General features: G+C 41.1%; 1 protein-coding gene across 10 annotated transcripts in view; it reads left to right on the forward strand.

Annotated features, from left to right (window-relative positions):
- The window catches only part of PPP1R9A (protein phosphatase 1 regulatory subunit 9A), a 541608-nt gene that overhangs the window by 337086 nt on the left and 180939 nt on the right, over positions 1-23583 (forward strand). For all 10 annotated transcript variants that reach the window (XM_029588910.1, XM_029588913.1, XM_029588912.1 and 7 more), the window contains exon 6: positions 14398-14533. In XM_029588910.1, coding sequence (XP_029444770.1) covers positions 14398-14533 — 136 coding nt within the window. The remainder of the gene's footprint in view (positions 1-14397; positions 14534-23583) is intronic.

Genomic DNA, 23583 nt, shown 5'->3' on the forward strand with positions numbered 1-23583 from the left:
GGACTGGGGATGGAGCTGTGTGGACAGAGGAGGAGGAGCTGATAGGGGGAGGTAATCCAAGGGAAGGACTGTCAGAAGAGAGGGATCATGGTGGAGGAAAGAGGTAAAAAGAAGCAAGCAGAGAGATGGAAGTAGCAGGAGGAGGTGAGATGATATTGAGCTATGGAGAGAAAGCCAGGGGATAGAAAGACACATGGAGGAAAAATAACAAATGATTAAAAAACAAAAAACAAAAAAAATGAAGCCGAAAAATGAATGAGGAGGCAGAGAGAAAACAGAAAAAGCCAAATGCAAGCAGAGACAGAAGATAGATGGAGAATTGTGCTGGCTGGGCCGGCAGATGGTACCTCCCTTTTCTTCCAGCCCTGCAGTCACCAGGGTAAATAAGATATTTTACTGGAAGGATGGGAAGGAGGTTTTGGTGACATGCAAAATCATGGGCTTAAAATGTCTCCCTTAAAAACTGGCAGCTCCATTATTGAGAGGGGCTGTGTTCAGGGTTTGAACTGAGGGGGAACTAAAGTGAATGAAGATTGTTCTCCTCGTTCACAAAAATAAACAAAACGTTCCCTTTTATATTTTGCAAGAGGCAGTAGTTATCTCTGGGGTTTCTCCAGATCGAGGGCAGGAATGTGCAGCTATGGCCCTGAAGCTGGAGAGAGACTGACTGCTGGGCTGCTAGGGCTCATGGTAATGCGGTTGGAGTGTGTGTGAAGAGCTGCAGGGGACAGAGAGACTGCAGCAGGTCCAGGAAAAAAGTGCCTGGACTCGGGGAGTGCCCAACAGGGAAGTGATCCCAGCCTAAGGAGGGGGCATCACAACTTGAAAGAGCTTGCCAGTGAAGGAAAGGTTAAAATGCTGATGAGGAGTGGGACTCAGTCTCTTCAGGCCTGCAGGTGAGGGCAGCTGGCAGAGGGTGGGTAGGAGGGACCTGCTGGGGAGTGGAGGGGATAGGAAGAAGAATTGGCAACAGAGGACAGGACAGGTCAGTGGGAAATGGGGAACTGAGCAGGCTAAAGGGATGTAGGGAGTGGGGGTGGAAGAGGGGTATTAAACTCCCTCCTTCTAAATATACAATCCCATGTATGTCCATGTAGGAGAGGGAGAATTAAGAGTGGAGCGGGAGGAGGAAGAGGGTATTAAGAGAATGAGAGAAGGGGGGAGGGGGTGTTGAGAGAGAGAGAGTGCTAGTGACAGAGGAGGGTGGGGGAAGTGGATGGGCTGTTGGGGGGAGGGAATGGAGCAGGAGGGAGGGAGACTGGTGGGGCTGAGCTGGGGTTGAGGAGAAGGATGACTGGTGGGACTTTGAGGCCTTGCCTGGCTTTTGTTTTGATCACTTACACCTGCCTCATGTCCACATTACCTGCTTCTCTCTGGACATTTAAATATAGGGTGGTCAGACACATTGAGCGTCTGTGTTCTGTTTTTTCTTTTTTGCTTGGGGCACTGTAATTTGTGGTGTTCAGCATCCCTAAGTATTTTTAAAAGTTGGCTTCTATGAAGTCCAATATAATTTAATAAGGGCCTTAGAGCGTTTATATAGATGCATTGATAGATTATTTCCTATTGCCCTCACACACATACACCTTTAAAGATTAAAAGGTGGTAACTTTACTGAAAAATAGCATTTACATTTTTTTTTACATTGACAAATGGTCTCTAAATGAAGATGAAAAAAGTTACAGCAAGTGCCGTAAACATGTTTGCTGCCTGGTGCAGTCTGGTTTCTGGGCCAGGTTATTCCTCAGGAGAGGATACGGGCTGGGGAATCCCCTTAGGCCCCTAGGGTGTGGAGGGTGAGGAGTGGGCACAATCTAGGAATTCCTTGTCCTTTAAGCAGAGAGAGAGAGAGAGAGAGAGAGCATGGCGGCGAATCCCCTCCCTGGAACAGAGAAAGTGTTGGAGAGATTCTTTGCACAGTTTAGGGGGAAATCAGAGTCAGCAAAGGCAAAGTTTAAAAAGCAGTCACTTCCTATATTTTCTTTTGTGGGTTTCCATAAAACTGATTTAAGTCCAAGTAGGAATTTACGTGAGTGATACTTATAAAGAAAAAGAGTCTTATAAACACAGTTGTGATTCTACTGCCTCAGGACCATTGTCTTAGTGCCTGCACCTTTACCTTGATGTGTTGCTTAAAAGAAAATAGCTAAAAGTTCATGGTCCTTAATAAAAATTCACCTCAAATAAGGTTCCTATTTGGATTAATAGAACCTATCTATAGTGAAGACCATATTAAAATAAACACTGAGTAGGTACCCAGACAAAATTTAGCTGGAAGAGAGTAAATAATTTCAAACCTTGAGGCTTGTCTGGTTTGACCTCAGTCATCCTCCAAACAGAGCCATCTTTAGTGACTTAAAAGGCACTGTGTTTGTGCTTTTTTTTTTTTTTTTTTTTTAGGAATCACACTACAAGTCCTAAGACAATATCAACTGTGTTGATGTATTTTTTTAATTAAGCATCTATTAAGTTTTTACACAAAAATAAACAGTGTTCAGGAGAGACAAAAATAGTCTCCTAGTAAAATCTGTCATCTATGAGATATATTCAAAGGGTTTATCTGGCTAAAGGAAAGAGAAGTCTGGGCTTCTTTCATTGCATCTATGGTGGTTCAAGAGCCAATGGACAGTCATGCCCATTGCCCAATGTCAGCCGGAGGAGATCAGAGTAATAAAGGTGCAGAGGTCTCTCTTAGTCCCAGCGTTTTAACTCCTCCTCCCCCTCCACTGTGTTCCAACTTTGGGGCTACATTCATCCTTACCTTTGTTCAAGAAGCAGAGAAAGACTTGGTTTTCAAGCATAGTGGATTTCTTCTATGGTCAGAAAACTCAGATGTTTCCTGATGTGGGCCTATATGACTTAACTAAAGAAGAAATATTTGCTCCAGCTTACCCACTGATGGGCCGATACAGTAAAGTGCGCTCCCGTGGCTGTCAGCGGGTTCGAGAACCACTGCCAGTAAAATTGAGTGTCGGCTGTCAAACCCGCTGACAGCTGCCGCTTCTGTCAAAAAGGGAGGCACTATGGACGCGCTAGTGTCCCTAGCCCCTCCTTTTACCGCAGGCCCTAATTTGCATGCGGACCGATACTGAATCTTGCGCCCAGGACACTGGCCTGTGCGCGTGTCGGGAGAGCGGGTGCTTGCTGGCTCTGCCACGCTTCTTTCTGTATTGGCCCGTGAGTCAGTCCTTCCAGTAAACAAGAGCTTTTATTTGACTTCAGTGGTGCTTTGAGGGGCTCAGATGGAAGGTTAAGGTGAAGCTCAAATTACCATAGATAGTTTGGATATTACAGCTGTATTGGAGAAGACAACATCAGGAGAGCTCCATTTTATTTTTGAACAAGTTTTCTTTTATTTTTGAACGAGTCTTGAGTTTGTCATGTGTTTATACTTTAGAAAAATGCAATCATTCTTAGGTCAGCAAATATGGATTTTGCCTGATGTGGCTAGGACCACATAGGACAGAAGGAAATTATTTTTAGAGATGTGCCATGTTCCCTCGGGGCATCTTTTTCCTGTACTATCGATGTAAGTTTATAATACATTATTATAATATTAAAAATGTTTTATGCCTGAGCAACTTAGGCTGTACTTAGATTCAAAGATAATTGTGGAGGCTTTCCAGTGTGAGAAGCGAGAATGTCTCATGAGTCATACCATCCTCTACTAATGCCTTTTCTTGTATTTATTTCCTGCTCTGTTTTGCTCACACTGTTCTTTAACCCTCTCTTAAATTTTGAGGTATTATTGAATATACCACATTTGATGTATTTTCCCTTATTTTCCATTTCATAATATTTTTGTTATGGTTTAACATGTTTCTAGTGACAAGTATATGCTTGTTCAATGTAATTTAAAATTCAGTAAATAAAAAGAAAAACTTATCATCTGATAGCTAATGTGCATATGCCATTTTTATAATCATCTTCCTCTTGTTTTTAGCAGTCATTTGTTCTTTTGTTTTTCATTTTCAAACCATGTATGTAACCATCAGAATAATTACTGTTTTAGCGCATGCCTAATTTATAAAATAAATTACTAAATCAAAAACCAGTGATAGATTCACAAACGTTCACACAGTAAAAAAAAAAATAAATGCCCTCGTTAAGCTGTCTCAACATACACTGTTTCTTTACCATGTATTCATTGTAAGGGAATTATCTATTACAGAAACTATGTTCAGACACAATAACAGCTATGCTGGAAACATTTATCAGTGGATTTCCTGAAATTCTAGAATAAACCTGTTCTCAAAGCTCTGATTTCCATTCATGGAATCCTTGATCATCTATATTCTTTCTTTTCAGTAAATCATACAAGTGCCCCCAAATGTGAAATTGTTCAGAATAACATCCATATACTTCAGGTGACAAAGCATTAATCTGTTAAGCTCTTAAATTAAGCATTGTCGTGAATATTAGTATCCTCAGGTGTGTCTTGTAAAATGGAGAGTAGCTGACAGTGATGCTGCATTTTGAATACAGGAATTCATTATCCAACAAAACTGCATTCAATTTTAGATTAAAAAAAATGGAATGGAAACAAAAATATCCTTCTTGACAATGACGAAAAAACACCCACATGGGACCATCAAACCCCATATATCTCATTAGTTCTGTAAGTTTAAGCCACATCCATTTTATTACTATATTTTTCTTGAATATAGGATCAATTCTATCTTAGTTCACAATGCTGCATAATGTGAATTTTTTGCAAAAATGTCACAGCAGCATATTTTATTTATTTATTTATTTTATTTAAGGATTTATATACCGGAGGTTCCTGTATAATATACATATCACCCCGGTTTACATTGAACAGTAACTATCGCTATATGGACCCTCTAGGTCTCAAGTCTGATTTTTTTTTTTTTTTTTTTGCCTACATATAATTCATAAAATATTTCAAACTGCAGAATCTACTATGCACAAAAGAATATAAGAGACACTATGCTAGAACAGAGAGGTCCATAGCATCCTGTCTCTGACCGTGGCTAGTCTGGAAGAATCAGGAAGATCCCAATAATATAATATATTTCTTATTGCTTACCCTCAGAAGAATGCAGTGAGACCTCCAATTCTGTCTGGTTAATAATTGTTTAGGGACCTGTATCTGCCCACTCCAGGCCGGAAGTGCTCTGCTAGGGTAGCATGATCCTATGGCAGGATAGCCAACTCTGGTCCTCAAGAGCCACAGTGAATATGCCTGAGGAAATTTGCATGCACTACTTCCATCATATACAAATCTGCCTTATACAAATTTATTGTGGATATCCTGAAAACCAGACCTGTTTTTGGCTCTTGAGGACCGGAGTTGGCTACCTCTAATCTACGGTATCAAATGCCACAGTGAGATCAGAAATAATAGCAACAAGAACCCCTATCAATATCCCTAATAAATACTCTGTCTGAACCCAGATTGCCTACTGTCTAAGAAATCAATTTCCTTAATGAAATTAATAATTTGTATTGTCACAGCCCTTTCAATTTGATTTGCAGTGAGATATTGACAATTGGACAAAAATTGTCCAGATTTTCTTAATCTAAAGAGGGCTATTTAATATGGGATAAACTACTGCCACTTTTAAGGAAGCCTCTCTTCCTCTATAAAAGAGGAATTGATAATTTATTGGATCCACTTTAATAACCCTCTCCTAGCATTCTTAACCAGCCCAAAAGAACAGCGATCCAGAATGCAAGATGTGGGGTTTGTTTGATCCAAAGGTTTTTTGTTTTTTACTTCCTCATATGAAATAGGCAGACAACTAGTCAATTGCTTCATAAGAGGCAGCGTAGTCTGTTCTAATAAAAGGGCAACACAGTCATCCATTTTGCACCTAATCTGTAAACCGTTATCCATAAAATGTGACACAGACCATTTACTGTTAGGCTGGATCTGAGTAGCATGGAAATGCAATTTTGGGAAGTTTTTTGGGGTGTTTTTTTTTTTGCCAGTCAGTGGAAATTCTTCAATCATGTACTCTTTAAGAAAAATATTTTTTTTTGTTTCAAGCACTCATTTATGCTCTAGCAGGAAAATTGAGAGACTTCTGATCAGACTTGGTGCTAGGAATATGCTTTTGTTTCTAAAATGGGCCATGCCCCTGCAGACAAAACGTGCCATAGGAATAAAAAAAAAAAGCCTTCCCTTCCTCAGGGCAGCCGGTGCCACTTTGAAATACAGCACCTGAGGCAAGAGTGATTTGGGGGTCGGTCTTGCCCCTTTTGGGACTCCAGACTAGGTGTGAGTAAGCTGGAAAGGGGTTGGGAGCAATCCAGCAGGGTGGAAGAAAGCCGGGATGGGACTTGTCCTTTATTCAGTCGGCATGGGTTTTGATTTTAGCACCCTCCATTGTAAAATAGTGCACACTAAAACCAAAGTGAAATAGAAACATATCCTCAAACCCTGAAACAAAAAAACACCCCACCAGTGAAACGAAAAAAATGCACACCCCTTATTGGTGCTTCTCACGTTTTGATACATCATCAGTGAACCAAAGAGCAGATCTCCCAGTTCTGGTTACCCACCATATTATATCAGCTCTTCTGCAATAGTGTACAATATATAGAAAGGCAGAAGATCTGTCCTAGTAATCTTGTCTTAGAACAGTTTTGCAAATTTTCAAGGCTCCCCGGCAGAATTCTTAATTGAATTCCAAGAGTTAACTAACTCTTCTCCTGAGAATTCAGATTCATTCTGCTGAGGAGCCACTGAAACTTACAAAACTGTTCTGAGGCAGTGTTATTATTATTATTAAGACAGATCTTCTGCCTCATTATGCATTGATTTCTGAAAGTCATGCACCCTATTATTTTACCCTTAATTAAAAAATGATTGGTATATGAAAGAAAGGAAATTGCTACTTCCCTTATCTATCCCCCCCCCATGGGGCAGAAAATCAGATCCAAGGGTATGACCTACTGTGTGGGTTGATGAGTTAATAACTTATTTGAATCCAAATACTGACATACAGTTCACAGAATTATCAGCTTGACAAGTCTTGTTTATGAATGAGAGTTTTAAAATCCCCAAGAATAATTAATTTAGCAGGCTCAAGGGTTATTTCAGAGATATCAAACAAATTCGATAATGATTTAGGATTTAGGTAATTCTCTAGGCGCTCAGTTAATTAAGCTGCTGCTAAAACCATCCTTCTCCATAAGTTCTTAACAATAAACGTTCAGATCCACAAGATTGTCTAACCAAACATTTTGTCAGCAATAGGCCTTCTTTCTAAATAGTAATCACCCTGCCACCCTTTCTGAACATATTTCACCTTGCCTTCCCCACCCTCTCTCTCCCCTCAATAAAAACATCCTCTAGGCCAGTGATGGCGAACTCCAGTCCTCAAGTGCCACAAACAGGTCAGGTTTTCAGGATATCCACAATGAATTTACACGAGAGAGGTTGCACGCACTGCCCCCATTGTATGCAAATCTGTCTCATGCATATTCATTGTGGATATCCTAAAAACCTGGCCTGTTTTTGGCACTCGAGGACTGGTGTTTACCAGCATTGATCTAGGCTGTCCTTCCCCACAACATCCACATTACCTGCAGTAACTTCTAAAGCAGGTTAACTGGAAGGCCATAAACCTAGAGGCCAAGTAGCTCATCCAGGAAAGGATCGCTCCTGCCAAGAGCATTTACAATTCCTTTTGTTCAGCATAGATACAGATGGGGAGGTCCCCCCTACTAAGCTCTCAGAGGAGGGAACAAGGGAGGTGAGTTTTGATGCTCAAATGTAATTTGATATTCTGAGGTAGGTGGGGTTACTTCAGGCTGCCAGTGGCCTTTTAGGAAAATGGGAAGGGGGTATGGCTAGCATTACTGTGTCTTGTGCATTACCAGCAGCAGGAATGCGGATGCTTTCCATTTCCTGTAACATCTGTGTGTGTTACTGGCCCCAGTAACCGCATAACACCTTTTAGTAAATACAACATTAATGCCGACACACTAATATGAATTAAAAATACACACTGATGTGCATTTTTTAATGGACTTTAGTAAACCGGTCCTTTTTCTGTAATGCAATGAAATTTTATTTCTCAATTCTATACCATTTATAGTTTTCTGTTTAGATTTATTAGCACCATGTTCAAATTGTACCCATGCAGCACACTCCTGTTTCACACAAGGCAGTTTTCCATAAATAAGCAGGCCGAATTAGCCTTTAAATGTCAAGTAATATCATCCGGCAGCACCGAACAGACTCATCTCTCTAAGCAAGTAGAGCTTTGAACTCTACTGAGCATGTGTGGGAGTTCTTGAGCGGACATTGCTTTGTGAGTTTCTTCAGTTGTTTTTTGTCCGAGCACAGCATGGATGTGAATTCTTCTATAATTTTCTGAAAAATAACCACCTCAAATCAATATTTTTACTTCAGTTTTCTTCCTTATAAGTTGACATGCTGTGTCTGTAGCCCCACAACAGTACTTATCAGTGCTACAAAAAAAAAAAATAAAAATACCAGCATAATGAGGAAGTATGGCCTTCTCTTCAACGACTTCCGGTCAGAAGAAGAAAGCAACTTTGATGAGCAGCTTCAAAAATTGTATTTGTGGAAAGATTGTTTCTCACAGATGGCCATGAATTGTGTTATCAATGCCTTGGCCTGGAACACAACCAGAAGAACTGCTATGCCTGGGGACAGATATCTCCACATTTTCACAGATCCAGGGTGCTTCACGTTGAGGAATTATGTAAATCTGTCCAGAGTTGCAGTAGGTCTCTGTGTCCTAGCGCCTTGCCAGGAAATGAGTTGAGCAGAAGTCCTCAAAAACTCCACCGTCTGTGTAGAATGAAGTCACAGGGTCGAGGTCCACCAGCAATCCTGCATTGAAGACAAAGCGGCATCAATCATTGGAGCCATTACAACCTGCTTCAAAGAAGCATAGACATTCTAAGCTCAGTGTATTGGCACTAGCACCATTGACACAGCCATCAGAGTCAAAAGCATCGGCAACACACTGTGCATTCTCATCTGATGCAACTTTCACTGATGCAATTGATGCATGGCGAATCGAAGCACTTAACACATTTATTTTTATTTGTATGTTTTTATATACCGAAGTATTGGTGTCAGCCTTCACTCCGGTTTACAATTATAACAACGATTTACATTAAAAATCAGAGGAACAAATATAACAACGATTAACATTAGAACATCGGGGTAACAATAGAGACACAATTAATATAGAATGACATAGGTAACAGCTTGAATCACATTGTTGGTATGAGGACATTAAGTAGAACTCTGATGTACTCAACACACCAATGCAGTTGATGCACTATGTGCATGACCCACCAATATGCTCAATGCTCCAGTCAACGCAAGCCTGCAGCCTCCATACATGATCCTGCAAATCACAGTGCAAGGAACCATGGCGCAGCTTTGATGCAACCAACACAATATCATTGACTTGCGCCAGATAAAGGACGGGAATGACTGCACCATCACATTCTGAATGGCTCCTGAACAGACCACCACAGAGTGATTTCGCTTCTATCTATACAAATGACTATACTTTCACAGGAGGCTTTAATGCTCTTTTCAAAAGTACCATCTACTGTCCCTTCCAGTCAGGCCTTAATAAAGAAAACGCTGCCAACAGAAACCTGCATAACAGGCCCAACCCAAACCAGGGCCTAGGTTTTGATCCCTACAAACAATCCATTTCTTCCAGTAGAGGGAAGAATTCAACATTTCATGGAGGAGTGGCATCAGATCACCAAGGATCTTTGGGTCCTCCAAATTGTGCAGTCTAGGTACCAGTTGCATTTTTCCTGTCTCTATCCCTCCCATGTTATTCGCACTCCATCTGAACCCATCTCATTTACCACAGCTTTGATTGGAAGTCCAGTTGCTTCTCCAACAGTGAGTTATAGAACCAATCCTAGCTTCTCAGCACGCACTGGGTTTCCATTCTCAATACTTTCTAATTCCCAAGAAACAAGGGGATTGTGGCCCATTCTTACCTTGTGAGGCCTGAACAAACACATTCTTTGAAAGAAATTCAAAATGAACTCTCATCACAATCCTGTCTTATATACAGAAGGACAAATTGATGTGTGCTTTGAATCTAAAGGATGCATACACTCGCCCATCCGCCCTTTGCATTGGTGCTGCTACTGCTTCTGGGTGGATTCTTCTCACTACCAGTACAAAGTACTCTCATTTGGAATCTCATCAGCTCCAAGAGTCTTTATGAAGTTGCCTCATAGTAATGGCAGCTCATCTACATCACAGGAAATTTGTCTTCCTAATCCTGGATGATTGTTTTATCACAGCGAATTCAAGGGACAAAGTACTACCTTCTCTGAGCTCAACCATAGCTCTTCTATAGGGCTTAGGTTTTCTGATAGTTTGAAAAATAAAATTAATCGAGGCTTGGATAAATTTGATACAGGAAAGAGCATTCCTATCTCCCGACTGAGCGAACACCATGACATCACTCATCCACAATCACTTCTCTTGCTCATCTGCAAGGCAACTGCTAGTCTAGGGACTAGGCCTATGGTACTAGGCCATATGGCAGTGGCCACCTATGCGGTTCTACTGACCCATTTTCATATCCACTATCTCCAGTGGGGTCTATGTGCCCATCAACTGTTGTCTCTGGTGCATGTCACGACTTCCATGAAATAAGAGTGACAGTGGTGGCTACACCCATGTGTTCTCATAGAAGGAACCCCTCTTCGCTCGCTCCCCTACAAAACAGTTCTGGTAATGGATGCCTCCACCAAAGGATGGAGGCTGAAAGTAAGCGCCTCTCTCTTATGCACTCAGCTTTTTTAAAAATAGCCTTTGTGAGGAATAATCTTTACATGAGAGAGGGCAGAGTAAGGGATCGGAGGGCAAACCTGCTTGGACAAGACTGGAAGAAGGTTTTGTTTTTGCTAAAGCAGTTAACACAATGGCTAATTTTCACAACCTTACTGCCAAGGTAGATGATTTCTACTTCAGTTTTGTGATTGTTCCTTGAACTTGGAGATTGGTAAAGGCTGGGGAAGAGAAACAACCAACTGCATTCCAAATTTCTCTTACAATGGAAGAAATACAGCAAGATCAGGAAGGTTTGCAGGCCTGCTAATAGAGTAAGGAATTTATTTTTCTGCTGTTTGACTTTTAATGCCTTAAAATAAGGGCTGAAGGCTATTCTTTTTGCCTTAGTTAAGGAGGCCAGAGATTTTCTTAAGGGCTAGAGGCTCACACCTCTGCAACCTTAAAAAATGTGCTAGATAGCACTTAAATGAGGAATTCAGTGTAAAACTCAGGTATGCCATCATCAGTCCCCTCTTGGCTGCTCTTAGACTAATACATTGTAATTTATAAATATGTAGATTAGAAATATTATAATTATAAGTTTCTGCTTTACTTTCTTGTAACTTTATAGCTGACAGATTTCCTTTAATCTTGGGACAATGATTCCGTTCTTATAACTTGCTGCTACTATGATGTCACTTGTGCCCTCTTTCCATGAAATTCCATTATACTGCACAGAAAATTTCTTACATCATAATTAAATCTGAAAATAGCTCCTTAAGTGTGCTATATGCAACATTTGGCTGATAAAGATTATGCTAATTATTTATTTACATGGAGATTATGCAAAAGAGATCTTTGAAGTTCCCTTTAATGTCCTTTTGGAAGTTATCAAACTTTTTTTTTTTTTCAAGCAGTTCGTTTTCAAGATCTATTCATTCCTCCAGACCATGTCATTACTAAACTCCTCCAGTAACAAACTTGTTGCAAGAAATGCATGGTATTCAGGTAGAGAGCTTCTCATTTCAGAAACACTCCTACAAATGTTCTCAAGTTGGGATTCACTGAGGTACAGATGGATCACATTTTTGTTACACTGCTTGTTACTTCCACTTTATCTATTAAAATATCCCACTGTCTGCTGTGGATAAAAGTAGCTGAGCAGAATATGAATGCTTATGCATGATATTTTGAGGAAACCAGGGCACATGCTACCATATGATATAGAAATGCCCAAAGGTGGCTTCCCCCCCCCATCAGCTTATTACAGCCGCTGATTGTCATCTCTTCGACCAAGATGAACTTCCAGTTCTTCAGGTAGCTTGTTTGAAAGTGTTATTTTTAGCTACCGTCTTTAAAACTTAGCATCCTTAAGTGAATTATAGAGAGTGGCATTGTCTAATCCTCTTATCTTAAGATCATGTGTGTGCCTAGTTATACATCAGAGACTGGAATATTTGCTGCCGGATCATGAGGAACACACTACTGTATAGTAGTAGACAATGTTTTGAGATCTCAGCAGGTTAGTCCAGGTCAGCCTGATAACTCTGAAAGCCCTGCAGCTCTGTACAAGAAATGTTTTCTTCTCAGTTGGTTCTGGAAGCAATGTGGAGGCAACACTTTCAGTACATGAGGGAGGAAATGGGGCCCCAACACCTTTTTTTTTTTTTTCCCCCTACTAATTCAGTTTCCTGTACCTGTTGAACATACAATGGTTCTGTAGTAGTAGAACGAGTTGGGTTGAAGGTGGCAGAGCCAGTACTCGCTCAGATTCCACAGTGTTTTCCACCTTCCCCTGGACTACTGTGTAGAGAGAACTGTTGGACAATCAGAAGGTTGGGCTCTGTGGACCTCTGATTTTTCGATATAACCAACTGTGTAAGTGCAAAAACTTGCATCTGAAATCTATTAGGCATTAAAAAAAGAGGAGCTAAAGAAGTAACATAAACTTGCCTCTTGTAAAACTAACAAAGGAATAGGTAGAATAAGTATATGTAGAGATTCACAAAAAGAATTGGGTACATTAGTGGTATTCATGAAATGAAAAGCTGTCAAATGATGAAACATTTTAGTTTGTGAATGTCTGTGTTATAGAAGCAGAAAACAATTGGACAGCAAGAAACTGAGTTGATTGAACTACCGGTATATATATACACATGTATAAACTGAGAGAGGAAAAATAAATTTAGGTACAAAAACTATACTATATCAAATTCAAAAGTATTAAAATAAATTTTATTAAAAGGTAATACCGTTTTATAAAAAAGGTGATAGGATTTTTTTCCAATTTAATTTGTGTGTTTAACTGAGGAAAGGATTTTTGTCATGAGCACATTTATTTATTTAATGGTTTTGTATACCGACATTCATCAGGGCTATCACATCGGTTTACAATAAACAAGAAACTACACTTAAGTTGCGTTTAACAGGTAACAGGAAAACAAATACATGCAATGCCATGAACAATATATATGTGAGAATGATTAACTATATATGGATATATGTATATATATGGGGATATGTGGGGATATATGTATTTAGGGATTACAGGCTACCTTGACACCTGTTTAGCGCTCGGATATCTTCCTAGGCCCACTATAGTTGCAAATCTCATCATTGTACTTGATGCTGTATAGAGGGTTTTATTTCAGTGTACCAAGTCCACTGTGCATTTGTGGTAATAGAGCCCAAACTAGGAAACCACTGTAATCTGTGCTCCTTCAATGGAAGAATGGCAAAAAACAGATGTACTTCTTTTTGAAGCCCTTTCATGGCTGGCAGACCTTGACATTGATATTTGTCTCTGGAACATGTTAACACGTTCAAGATAGTGACATTTTTTATTCACCATCGTGCACTTTGACCAGTGAGCTGCTGGATTGCAAGGCATCATGATCATTGGCGAGGTTACTGGGAGTGTGTATTTTAATCATGCCTATCTTTTAGCTATCCCTGGCATCTAAACTTGGAATGTATAAAGTTCTAATTTATCATGTATAACATAGAAGCAAACATATAAATAGTTGCTTGTCCTCCTATTTTTTTTTTTTCATTCTGTACGAAATTGCATTAAACAATTTTTATAAGCTCAGTGTTTGACAAAAACATGATGGACACCAAGGAGAGTGCAGTCCAATTTGTGAGATCAACAAGACATTTTCTGCCTTATCTTGTCTTAGAGATTTGTTCTTCTTGAAATCACTAACTGTATTCAGGAACATTATAACATGCAAAAAATCAGGACACGGGAGTTCTGTCTAACATGGGAAACTCAAACATTTAAGGGGCAATAATGGTGTTTACCTAGGTAAGCACAGTTTGAATACTGTTCTCTCTTAATGTGGGTAACAGTATGCGTGCTGTTCCACAAGATGTGCAATTTTGTCAATGAGAAAAGAGGGGCAGGGTTAGGTAAGGATCGGAAATGCACACTTGGTGACTTCATTTTCAAGTCCATGCACGTTTTTTGCACCTACTCCCTTGCTGAGGCAGTGTATGCAGATAGGGTACATGGTGCATGCACTGCCAGAAATTTCAAAGGGAAACTTTGCAGAGAGTTTAGTACCCTCTCTGTGATGAGTTAATTGTGATTTGGGACAGTGAGTAACTTTCCACAATAATAATTTGTACAGGTTTGTGATAGGACGTGAGAAGCCGGGACAAATGAGTGAGGTTGCGCAACTGATTAGCCAAACTCTGGAGCAGGAGCGCCGTCAGAAAGAGCTGATGGAGCAGCATTATGCCCAGTATGATGCAGATGACGACGAGGTAAAAATTTTGTTAGTAATCTTTCTGCCCTGTGTATAAATGTACAGTACTGCTGTGTCTTGATGTTTGCTTGTATTAGGCCCAAATATATGTAAGATATATCTCCTGAGTAGCTGCTCTCGTGGCGTGGCAGTGCCATTAGAGAAAAGTTCTGGCAGCCTCAGAGAGGTTCAGGCAAATTCTCCTCCTCCATGCTGTATACACTTCAGTCACCTGGAAGGAAAGGGGAAGGATTCATCCAGGCCTGCATATATTCTTGTCTCCTCACTGGTGATTATGTCCATGGTAGTCCCTCAGGAGGTCCAAAATAAGCAAATCACAATCCATGACCACAGTTTGGGTAAGTAAAGGGATCACATGAACCAAGAGATTACCAAACCATGTTTCACAGATCACTTGGATGATAGGGATGTGCATTGTTTTTATGACGAATTAAAATATTGTACGATATTTCATAATTTGTCATGTATTGGGGGGTCCCTGAAAATGATAGGAAAACCCCACAAAATTTTGTGTGGTTTTTTTATCATTTTTTTTGGGGGGGGGAAGAAAGGGCACACAGAAAAAAAAAACCCCAAACCCACCCCAACCCTTCAGATCTAATTATTTACAATCCCCCACCCTCCTGAACCCTCCCCCCCCAAAAATTGCCTAAAGTCCCTGGTAGTCCAGCAGGGGTTCCAGGAGTTATGTCCCCCTCTTGGGCCATCAGCTGCCACTAATCAAAATGGCGCCAATGGCCCTTTGCCCTTACCATGTGACGGGCTATCGGTGCCATTGGCCGGCCCCTGTCACATGGTAGGAGCAATGGCTGGCCCCTGCCAATGGCTGGCAGGGGCCAGCCAATGGCACCGATAGCCCCTGTCACATGGTAAGGGGAAAGGGCCATCGGCGCCATTTTGATTAGTGGCGGCTGATGGCCCAAGGGGGGGAGATTGCTCTCGGGACCCCCGCTGGACTACCAGGGAGTTTAGGCAATTTTTGAGGGGATCGGGAGGGTGGGGGATTGTAAGTAATTAGATCTGAAGGGTTGGGGTGGGGTTTTATGTTTTGTTTTGTTTTTCGGATCGGAACAGCCGAAAAAAAAAAATGGTCAGAACCGCAGGAAACAAAATTTCCCGTGGTTCTACAAAAACCAAACTGGAAACGATTGCCGGTACAATACACATCTCTATTGGATGAGCAGATTTCTAATCAGTGAAGGTTGATAGTACATCCAGGTAGCCCCTGGCATCTTTCACTTATATCCCAGTGTTTCTGATGCTTGTGGGCATGCCTTGGCAAATTTTAACATCTCTTTTCCTAAAGTACTGGCAACGAGCAGCCAAATCTGGTTGGCAGACCTTTGACCCTTTATTGATCTATGCTATGCAGAGCATGATTACCTGGTAAGGTGTTTGTATGTGCGTGAAGAAATACGTTCAAATGGTGTTCCTTTAATGCAGCATTTTATTCACATTTGTTTAATTTCCCTTTTCACTGGGAATTTGAAAGATATTTTTTAATCTCTTTGATACAAGGGTTTTACATCCCACTTATCTAGTGCTGTTGGTTCTCATGTATGCGGTGATTGTAAACGTTTTTCTGCTATTGGTTAGGTAAAAAAAAAAAAGATATGAACACTTTTGGATAATTGAGCACATGTGTTAAATAGGTTTATATCAAGTATTTTGCTGAAACAGGTTTATTTTGATGATTTATTGATTATTGTATTACTATAGTTCAGTATAGTTATGATGCTAAAGCTACCTTTTCTTTTATGCATGCTTGAATCTTTGTTGGTTTTCTTAAATTTTATTGAGTTAACAAAAAAAGATACCAGTGGTCCATGAGGGTTTAAGACTGCATTGGTCATTCTGCAACATTTCTAGTAGTTTATTCAAAACAAGATCCTAAAAGCTGCTGCAGGATAAATTACCTCTTGCATTCATCGGCATATGCTCCTCTTTATTTTCTTGCAGTGGAACAGATTAATGGTTCTTTGACTGGTTAAACTGGTGGAAATTGCTTGCATGTGAAATGCAATCTAACATTTTTGGAATACTGGCCTTGAGTAATTATATACGAAGGGTGGGAATTAATTTGAAATGAAATAGGAAATACCAATGTTATTTCCTATTTTGTTTCAATTTGGAATAAAAAAAAAAAGGAAAAACATGAAATTTTGTATGTTTATTTTTATTTATTTATTGATATACTCAAAATAACCACAAAGGGGCTAGTGAAAAGATAACCCAAAACATACAAAATTCTTTCACTGGAAATAGTATTGCTGCCGAGAGTATCTTGGATTCACAACATGAGAATGTGGAGGAAAAGACCTCAGAAATCTGGCATACTATGTCAACCAGCTTTAGTATGGCAGTGTTTTCTAATCATCAGTCAAAAACCTCCAACTAACCTGTTTTTATTCAGTTTTCATCTGTGCAATTTATTTTTATTTTTTTAAATCATTTTTCGTATATAAGATAAAACTTATCTTGAAATGACTGTCCTTTCTGGATGAGCAAAAGTCTCAGCAAAAGCTGCCGCTGACGTTGGCCAAAAAAACCAACATTTTGTATAAAAAAAGAAATAATCCAGTAACCCGTCCCAACCCTTCAAGTTTATTACAATATTAAGCCCCCCAGTAGCTGACACCCCCCCCCCCCCAAGACTCAACTAAACTGCCTGGTGGTTTAGCTGAGGCCTCCCGAACCGCTGGATGCCATTAGTCAAAATGGTGCTGGCTGCCCTTTGCCCCTATTTTGTGACGGGAAGCTACCATTGTCATTGGGCATCAGAAGGATTGGGGTGTTTTGGCTTTTTTTACACCAAAAATGGGAAACAACCCTAGATCCAAGGGGGGACCCAAAATGGCCCTCCCCCGAAACGAAAAAAAAAAAAGCCACAAAATGTTTTAGCTTACTACCCCTATCATTTACTAGCTTGATGAACTTTGTATTCTAAGGGGAGACCGATGCTAAGGGAGGTGTATAATGAATATTATAATCCTAGAGGTTCCATGCCTTATATTAGTTTTTACTTGGACTACGGTTCATGGGGATTGAAACGTTTGCGATCAAAGGAATAGTTACAAGGGGATTCAGTATTTTCTGCAGAAGATTTGTGGCGGGGGGGGAGTGCAAAAAGGTTTTATAGAATTGGGATTTGCAGTGTGTTCTGATACCTAGAAATTAAGGACTAATTGAATGAACAGGAAGGGAAGGTTTCAGAGGAGAAGTTTGGCAAGCTGGCATGAAATCAAATGCTAGGAAAAGAAGTATCATTGCATTATTCACAGTTTACATTTACAGTAGTGTTTGACAGTTTGTTCTCCTTGACAGGATTGGGCAATTAAAGAACACAAATTGCTCACAATACAAATCTTTCACCTTGCAGATCTGGCAAAATAGATCAGAACCCAGGAAAGTCTCTCTCTCCCTTTCAGGTTTAACAAGTAGCAAATACAATAATGAAGCACTCCTGCGGCAGCCTAATTCAAAGTAAAATAGTGCTGTATTGAAAAGAGAATTTTGTCTAATTCTTCAATTTTGGGGGTTTCATGCTTCCAGGCTACAGCCTGGGTTATAACTAGGAATGTGCAGAGGGATGCCATACGTTGCATTCGGGATTTGGATTCGTCGGGAAGCAGATGCGTTGCATTCGGCCATGTGGCGCCCCGATGCGTTAATATGGCAATTTCTATTCATGTCCCAGCTAAAATTAAAATTAACTACAACCCCCCACCCTCCTGAACCCCCCTAGACTTACTGAAACTCCCTGGTTGTCCAGCGGGGGGTCTGGGAGATATCCCCTACACTCTCACACCCTCGGTGCCGGTTTCATCAATGCACTGATAGACTTTGACCTACTATGTCACAGGGACTACCGGTGCCATTGGTCAGCCCCTGTCACATGGCCATCGGTGCCATCTTGTACTCCTACCATGTGACAGGGGCTGACCAATGGCACCGGTAGCCCCTGTGACATAGTATGGGCAAAGGCTATCTGCGCCATTTTGATTACTGGCAGCCGACGGCCCGAGGGCAGGAGATCGCTCCGGGACCCCCGTTAGACCCCCAGGGACTTTTGGCCAGCTTGGGGGGGCCTCCTGACCCCCACAAGACTTGCCAAACGTCCAGCAGGGGTCCGGGAGTGACCTCCTGCATGCCGGCCGTCGAATGCCAGTACTCAAAATGGCGCCGATCGCCTTTGCCCTCTCTATGTCACAGGGCCCCTGTGAGATAGTGAGGGCAAAGGCGATCGGCGCCATTTTGAGTACTGGCATCCGACGGCTGGAGTGCAGGAGGTCGCTCCTGGATCCCTGCTGGACATTTGGCAAGTCTTATGGGGGTCAGGAGGCCCCCCCAAGCTGGCCAAAAGTCTCTGGGGGTCCAACGGGGGTCCCGGAGCAATCTCCTGCACTCTGGCCGTCAGATGCCAGTAATAAAAATGGTGCCGATAGCCTTTGCCCATACTATGTCACAGGGGCTACTGTGCCATTGGTCAGCCCCTGTCACATGGTAGGAGCACAAGATGGCGCCGATGGCCATGTGACAGGAACTGACCAATGGCACCGGTAGCCCCTGTGACATAGTAGGTCAAAGGCTATCGGCGCCATGATGAAACCGGCACCGAGGGTGTAAGAGTGCAGCGGATGGCTCCCGAACCCCCCTTTGGACCACCAGGAAGTTTTGGTAAGTCTTGGGGGGGGGGTCAGGAGGGTGGGGGGTTTGTTTAAATTGATTTATTTAGGCAGCCGAATAATTCGGCGAAGATTCTTGTATTCGTGGGGAATCTCCATACGTTTCGCTTCCCCACGAATACAACGAATATGGCAACATCCTTTGTGGATTGCCAATACGTAGGGACCGAACGCACACCCCTAGTTATAACCACCACAGCTCCTGCCTGTATTCAACTTCCTAGAAACTCACTAGAAAGAAAAGCTCTTAATCTGTCCTTCTCAACCCTGTCCTATGTGTTCATTGTATTCACAATGTCTATGTAGGAGATATCTTTGTATGTACAGGGGTCAGGTGTTAATAGCTTTTGAAAAGTTCATTGAGACTTAGTAGATGATGGAAGTTAAAGCCCAGTTGGTCCACTCAGTCTGCCCATTTGTTTTCCTGTCTGGTTCTTTACCAGGTTGGGTAGATGTGCATGCAGATGGTAGTTTTATAACAGCCCACATAAGGCTAAAGCCTGCAGGTGCTTTGTATCCAGAGGCGATTGCCCAATTTTTCAAAGATAATTGATGCCTATACGTCAGTTTTGAAAATTTGCAGGTTGTCTTGGTATGCGCAAAAAGTTACCCCCCTGCTTCCAAGCAGGTTGTAACTCCCTGCATATACATTTACATGAGCACTTTCAAAACACTGAAAGTACTCATATAAATATTTTCCTTCTCCCAACTCTGTCCCTTGGAACACTTCTTATTAATGAAGGTACAAGTGCATGTGACATGAGGTTTTGTGCGTACTTTGGCATGTTCAAACCTAGGTTGATTTTCAAAGCAGCACTTATGCGCATAAAATGAAATTTTATGTGCGAAAGTGACTTTGGTAAATCAAGCCCCAAAATTCCCCATACTTTCAGTGCAGTTCTTTCTTTCTGCTGCTCTTTTTTAATTTAATTTAAATATTTATAGACCGCTTTTTTCCAATTATAAATCACAACAAGGCAGTGTACAGTCATAAACATGGACAATATAACACACAAAGCAACATCCAAAATATGCCAAAACTAGTGACTCTTGTTAAAATATAATCCACTAAAGAATAAACGTTGATGCAAACTATATCAAATAGAAAACTTAATTATTTATTATTTATTTATTTATTTAATTTAACATTTTTTCTATACCGACCTTCATGAAAGATTTCATATCAGATCGGTTTACATGTAACAAAGGGTATAACTTAAACAAGAACAATTCACTTGACGCGGAAGTTACATATAACAGGGTATATAACTTGGGGCTAGGCTAGTCAGAGGTAAAGGACAGTGTAACTGAGGAGAACTAGAAAAGGCAATGAAACAAAAAGAAACGGCGGCTTAATTATAGTGTCTAAACATGGCGAGGCATTAGCCGGTAAAGCAGAGTCCTGTCCGGTTGACAATTAATGGCCTAGAAAGTTAGGGGAAGGCCTGGAGGAAGAGCCAGGTCTTAAGTTTTTTTCGGAAAGTTCGAGGGCAAGATTCTAGTCTGAGGTCCATGGGCATATTGTTCCAGATGGTTGGACCCGCTGTAGAAAATGCTCGTTCTTTGGTGGATGATAGTCGCGTGGCTTTTGTTGGGGGAACTTGCAGGGTACCTTTGTACGCTTCTCTTATAGGTCTTGAGGATGAATATAATTTGAGAGGAATCTGGAGGTCTAGTTGTTGTTGATTGTATATGGATTTATGAATTGTGGTGAGGGCCTTGTGCATTATTCTATATTTTATTGGCAGCCAGTGAAGGTTCCGTAGTATGGGAGTGATGTGCGAACTTCTGTTGGTGTTGGTTAGGATTCTGGCTGCCGAATTTTGGAGCATCTGTAATGGTTTGATAGAGGAGAAAGGGAGTCCGAGAAGGAGAGCGTTGCAGTAATCTGTTTTGGAAAAGAGCGTGGCTTGGAGCACAGTTCTGAAATCCTGGAAATGGAGGAGAGGTTTGAGCCTTTTCATAACTTGGAGTCTATAAAAACCATCCTTGGAGGTGTTGCTGATGGGTTTCTTTAGATTCAGGTGGTTATCTAGGATGACTCCTAGGTCCCTTACTTGAGAGATCTGGGTGTTGGATGATGTCAGATGGGTTAGGGCAGAGTGGTCGGGGGAGATGAGGAGTTCTGTCTTAGATGCATTGAGGACTAGGTTTAGACCTGAGAGTAGGCAGTTAATAGCTTCCAAGCAGCTTTCCCAGTATGAGAGCGTTTTAGAGAGTGATTCTGTTATAGGGATCAGAATCTGTACATCGTCTGCATGGAGGTAATGGATTAATTTTAATTTTGTAAGCAAAAATAAAATAAGGTCAGTTATTACTAAAGAATTAAACTCATTACAATCGAGGTTTCAGGACTTTTCTCAAAGAAATGTGATCCACTCTGTTTTTTGAGGCATCTTACTCCACAAGATGGAAGCCACACTGGAAAAAGCGCTGAACTTGATTTTTACATTAAATAGAGTAGAGGAGGGCGTATCAGATAAACCTCTTGAGTGGTGAACACACTCATACCATGAAAGTTTCTCAAACAGGATGATTACTTGCCCTTCAAAACTTTATTAATCGAGGTCAGTAAGTTGAATTTTATCTAGACCAAAATAAGTAGCCAGCAAAGTTCTTTTAACAGGGGCTGCTGGCACGCTCCCTTTGACCTATCCAGAATCATCCTCTGTATCAGCTCTGCTCTGTATCAGCTACAGCTTCCTTAGTAGTCTTGTAGGTGAATTAACAAAGAAAGCAATGTAGAAATCTAACTGCAAAATCACAAGGAGAATGTCACCATTTTCAATGCCCCGGGCTCCAGGAATGATCATTTTCAATAGAGGGGAGAGGCTAAAATCAGTTTGACTAGGTAATCCAATCCTTAAAGTGTCTGTTTTTTTACTTTCCAGCTTTAATTTACTGGCCGATAGCCAGTTCAAAATTTCAGTTGAACAGGAGTTTGAAAGTCTGGAAGATGTCCCATCTGCCCCACCCCCCCCTGGAAATAAAAGCTAGATGTCATCACATGTATGTGGTATATTAGAACAAATTTACCCAACCTCTCATCCCTGTTTCTACCATTTCCTTTTGTATCTGTCCCAAGCATTTTCTAACTCTATTACGATGCTGACTTCCAACATCTTTCGTGATAGGCCATTCTATGCTTTTATCATCTTGCACTTTGGTTTTTGCAAGTTGCATACTTAATCCAGCATCCAGGCCACTTCCTCTTTCTTATCACCAAGGTTTGTAACTGTTTATTCAAGCAGCCCCCAAAACTAGTGAGGCAGTTGTCTTGAAAACATCCAGCCACCCAATGCTTGGTGGTGATAGGGTTATCGCTATGTCTGTTCTATGCAGGTTATCCCATCCTTCTCGGAGGTTTGATCTGTTTGTATTGCACTCTTATGGGTTCAGACTGTGCACACTGGAATTCTGCCCAGGCTCTGACCTGGGGGGGGGGGGGGGGGGGGGGGCTAATCTCACTGAGGTCTACACTGGGGCTACCTGAGGGGCTTATCCCATATAAGCACACACAATTACTGGGATAATACCTGGGGGCTTGAACCCAGGAACTTATCCCCTACACAAAGAGCCACACACAAACTTTAGTTCATTACATCACAGTTCCAGGTATTTAGGAAAGTGAGTTTATTTGAGCAATAGGAGGATAGAACAAATAAAACCAGATTACACAGAAGAAGTAATGGAAGATAATAATTACTACATAGATATAAAAAGCTTACATTTCCAAAGGAGCAGCCGTACCATCATGTCCAGGGCTCTCTCTCCTCTCTCTTTCTTCTTCTACACTCCAAAACCTTTTGGAAGGAATGGCTTTCCCTCCCTCTGAGTTCTTATCCGATTTCAGGCACAGCTGTGTGGCCTTCTCTTTCTCTCTCAGGCTTTAGTATAAGTTAATTGCTAGATTTCTCATCATAGACTTAGTGGAATAACTAATAAATAGACTTGCCTGTTCATAAACATTTCACAGTGCAAGGAGTACACTCAGACGTTGGCCTGTGGCCTTCAAACTAGTTTGGGTGAAAAATCTGAATCCATACAGCCTAACCTCTATATAATTCAGCAAAAGTAACAAAAACAAATGACTCCAATGCACACTGTGGACATTGATTTGTATTTTCACCTCTTTAGTCCTCTGAAGTTTCATATGATTAAGGAAGCATCTACGAAATCCCTCATTTCTTATTCCTGTTCTTCCCACCTCCATCTGCCCTTACCAATACACTCTGTGTTTTATCCTGGACATGTTTAAAGTCTGTCATGGTTTAGCTTGTCCCTCTCTCTGCTGGCAGGTTTGCTCTGAATTTTCATCTTTTCAACTTTCTCCTAACTGCTTCTCTCTGAATTATTCCTATGA

This window comes from Rhinatrema bivittatum, chromosome 2 (assembly GCF_901001135.1).
Source record: "Rhinatrema bivittatum chromosome 2, aRhiBiv1.1, whole genome shotgun sequence".
NCBI classification, from domain to species: Eukaryota; Metazoa; Chordata; class Amphibia; order Gymnophiona; family Rhinatrematidae; genus Rhinatrema; species Rhinatrema bivittatum.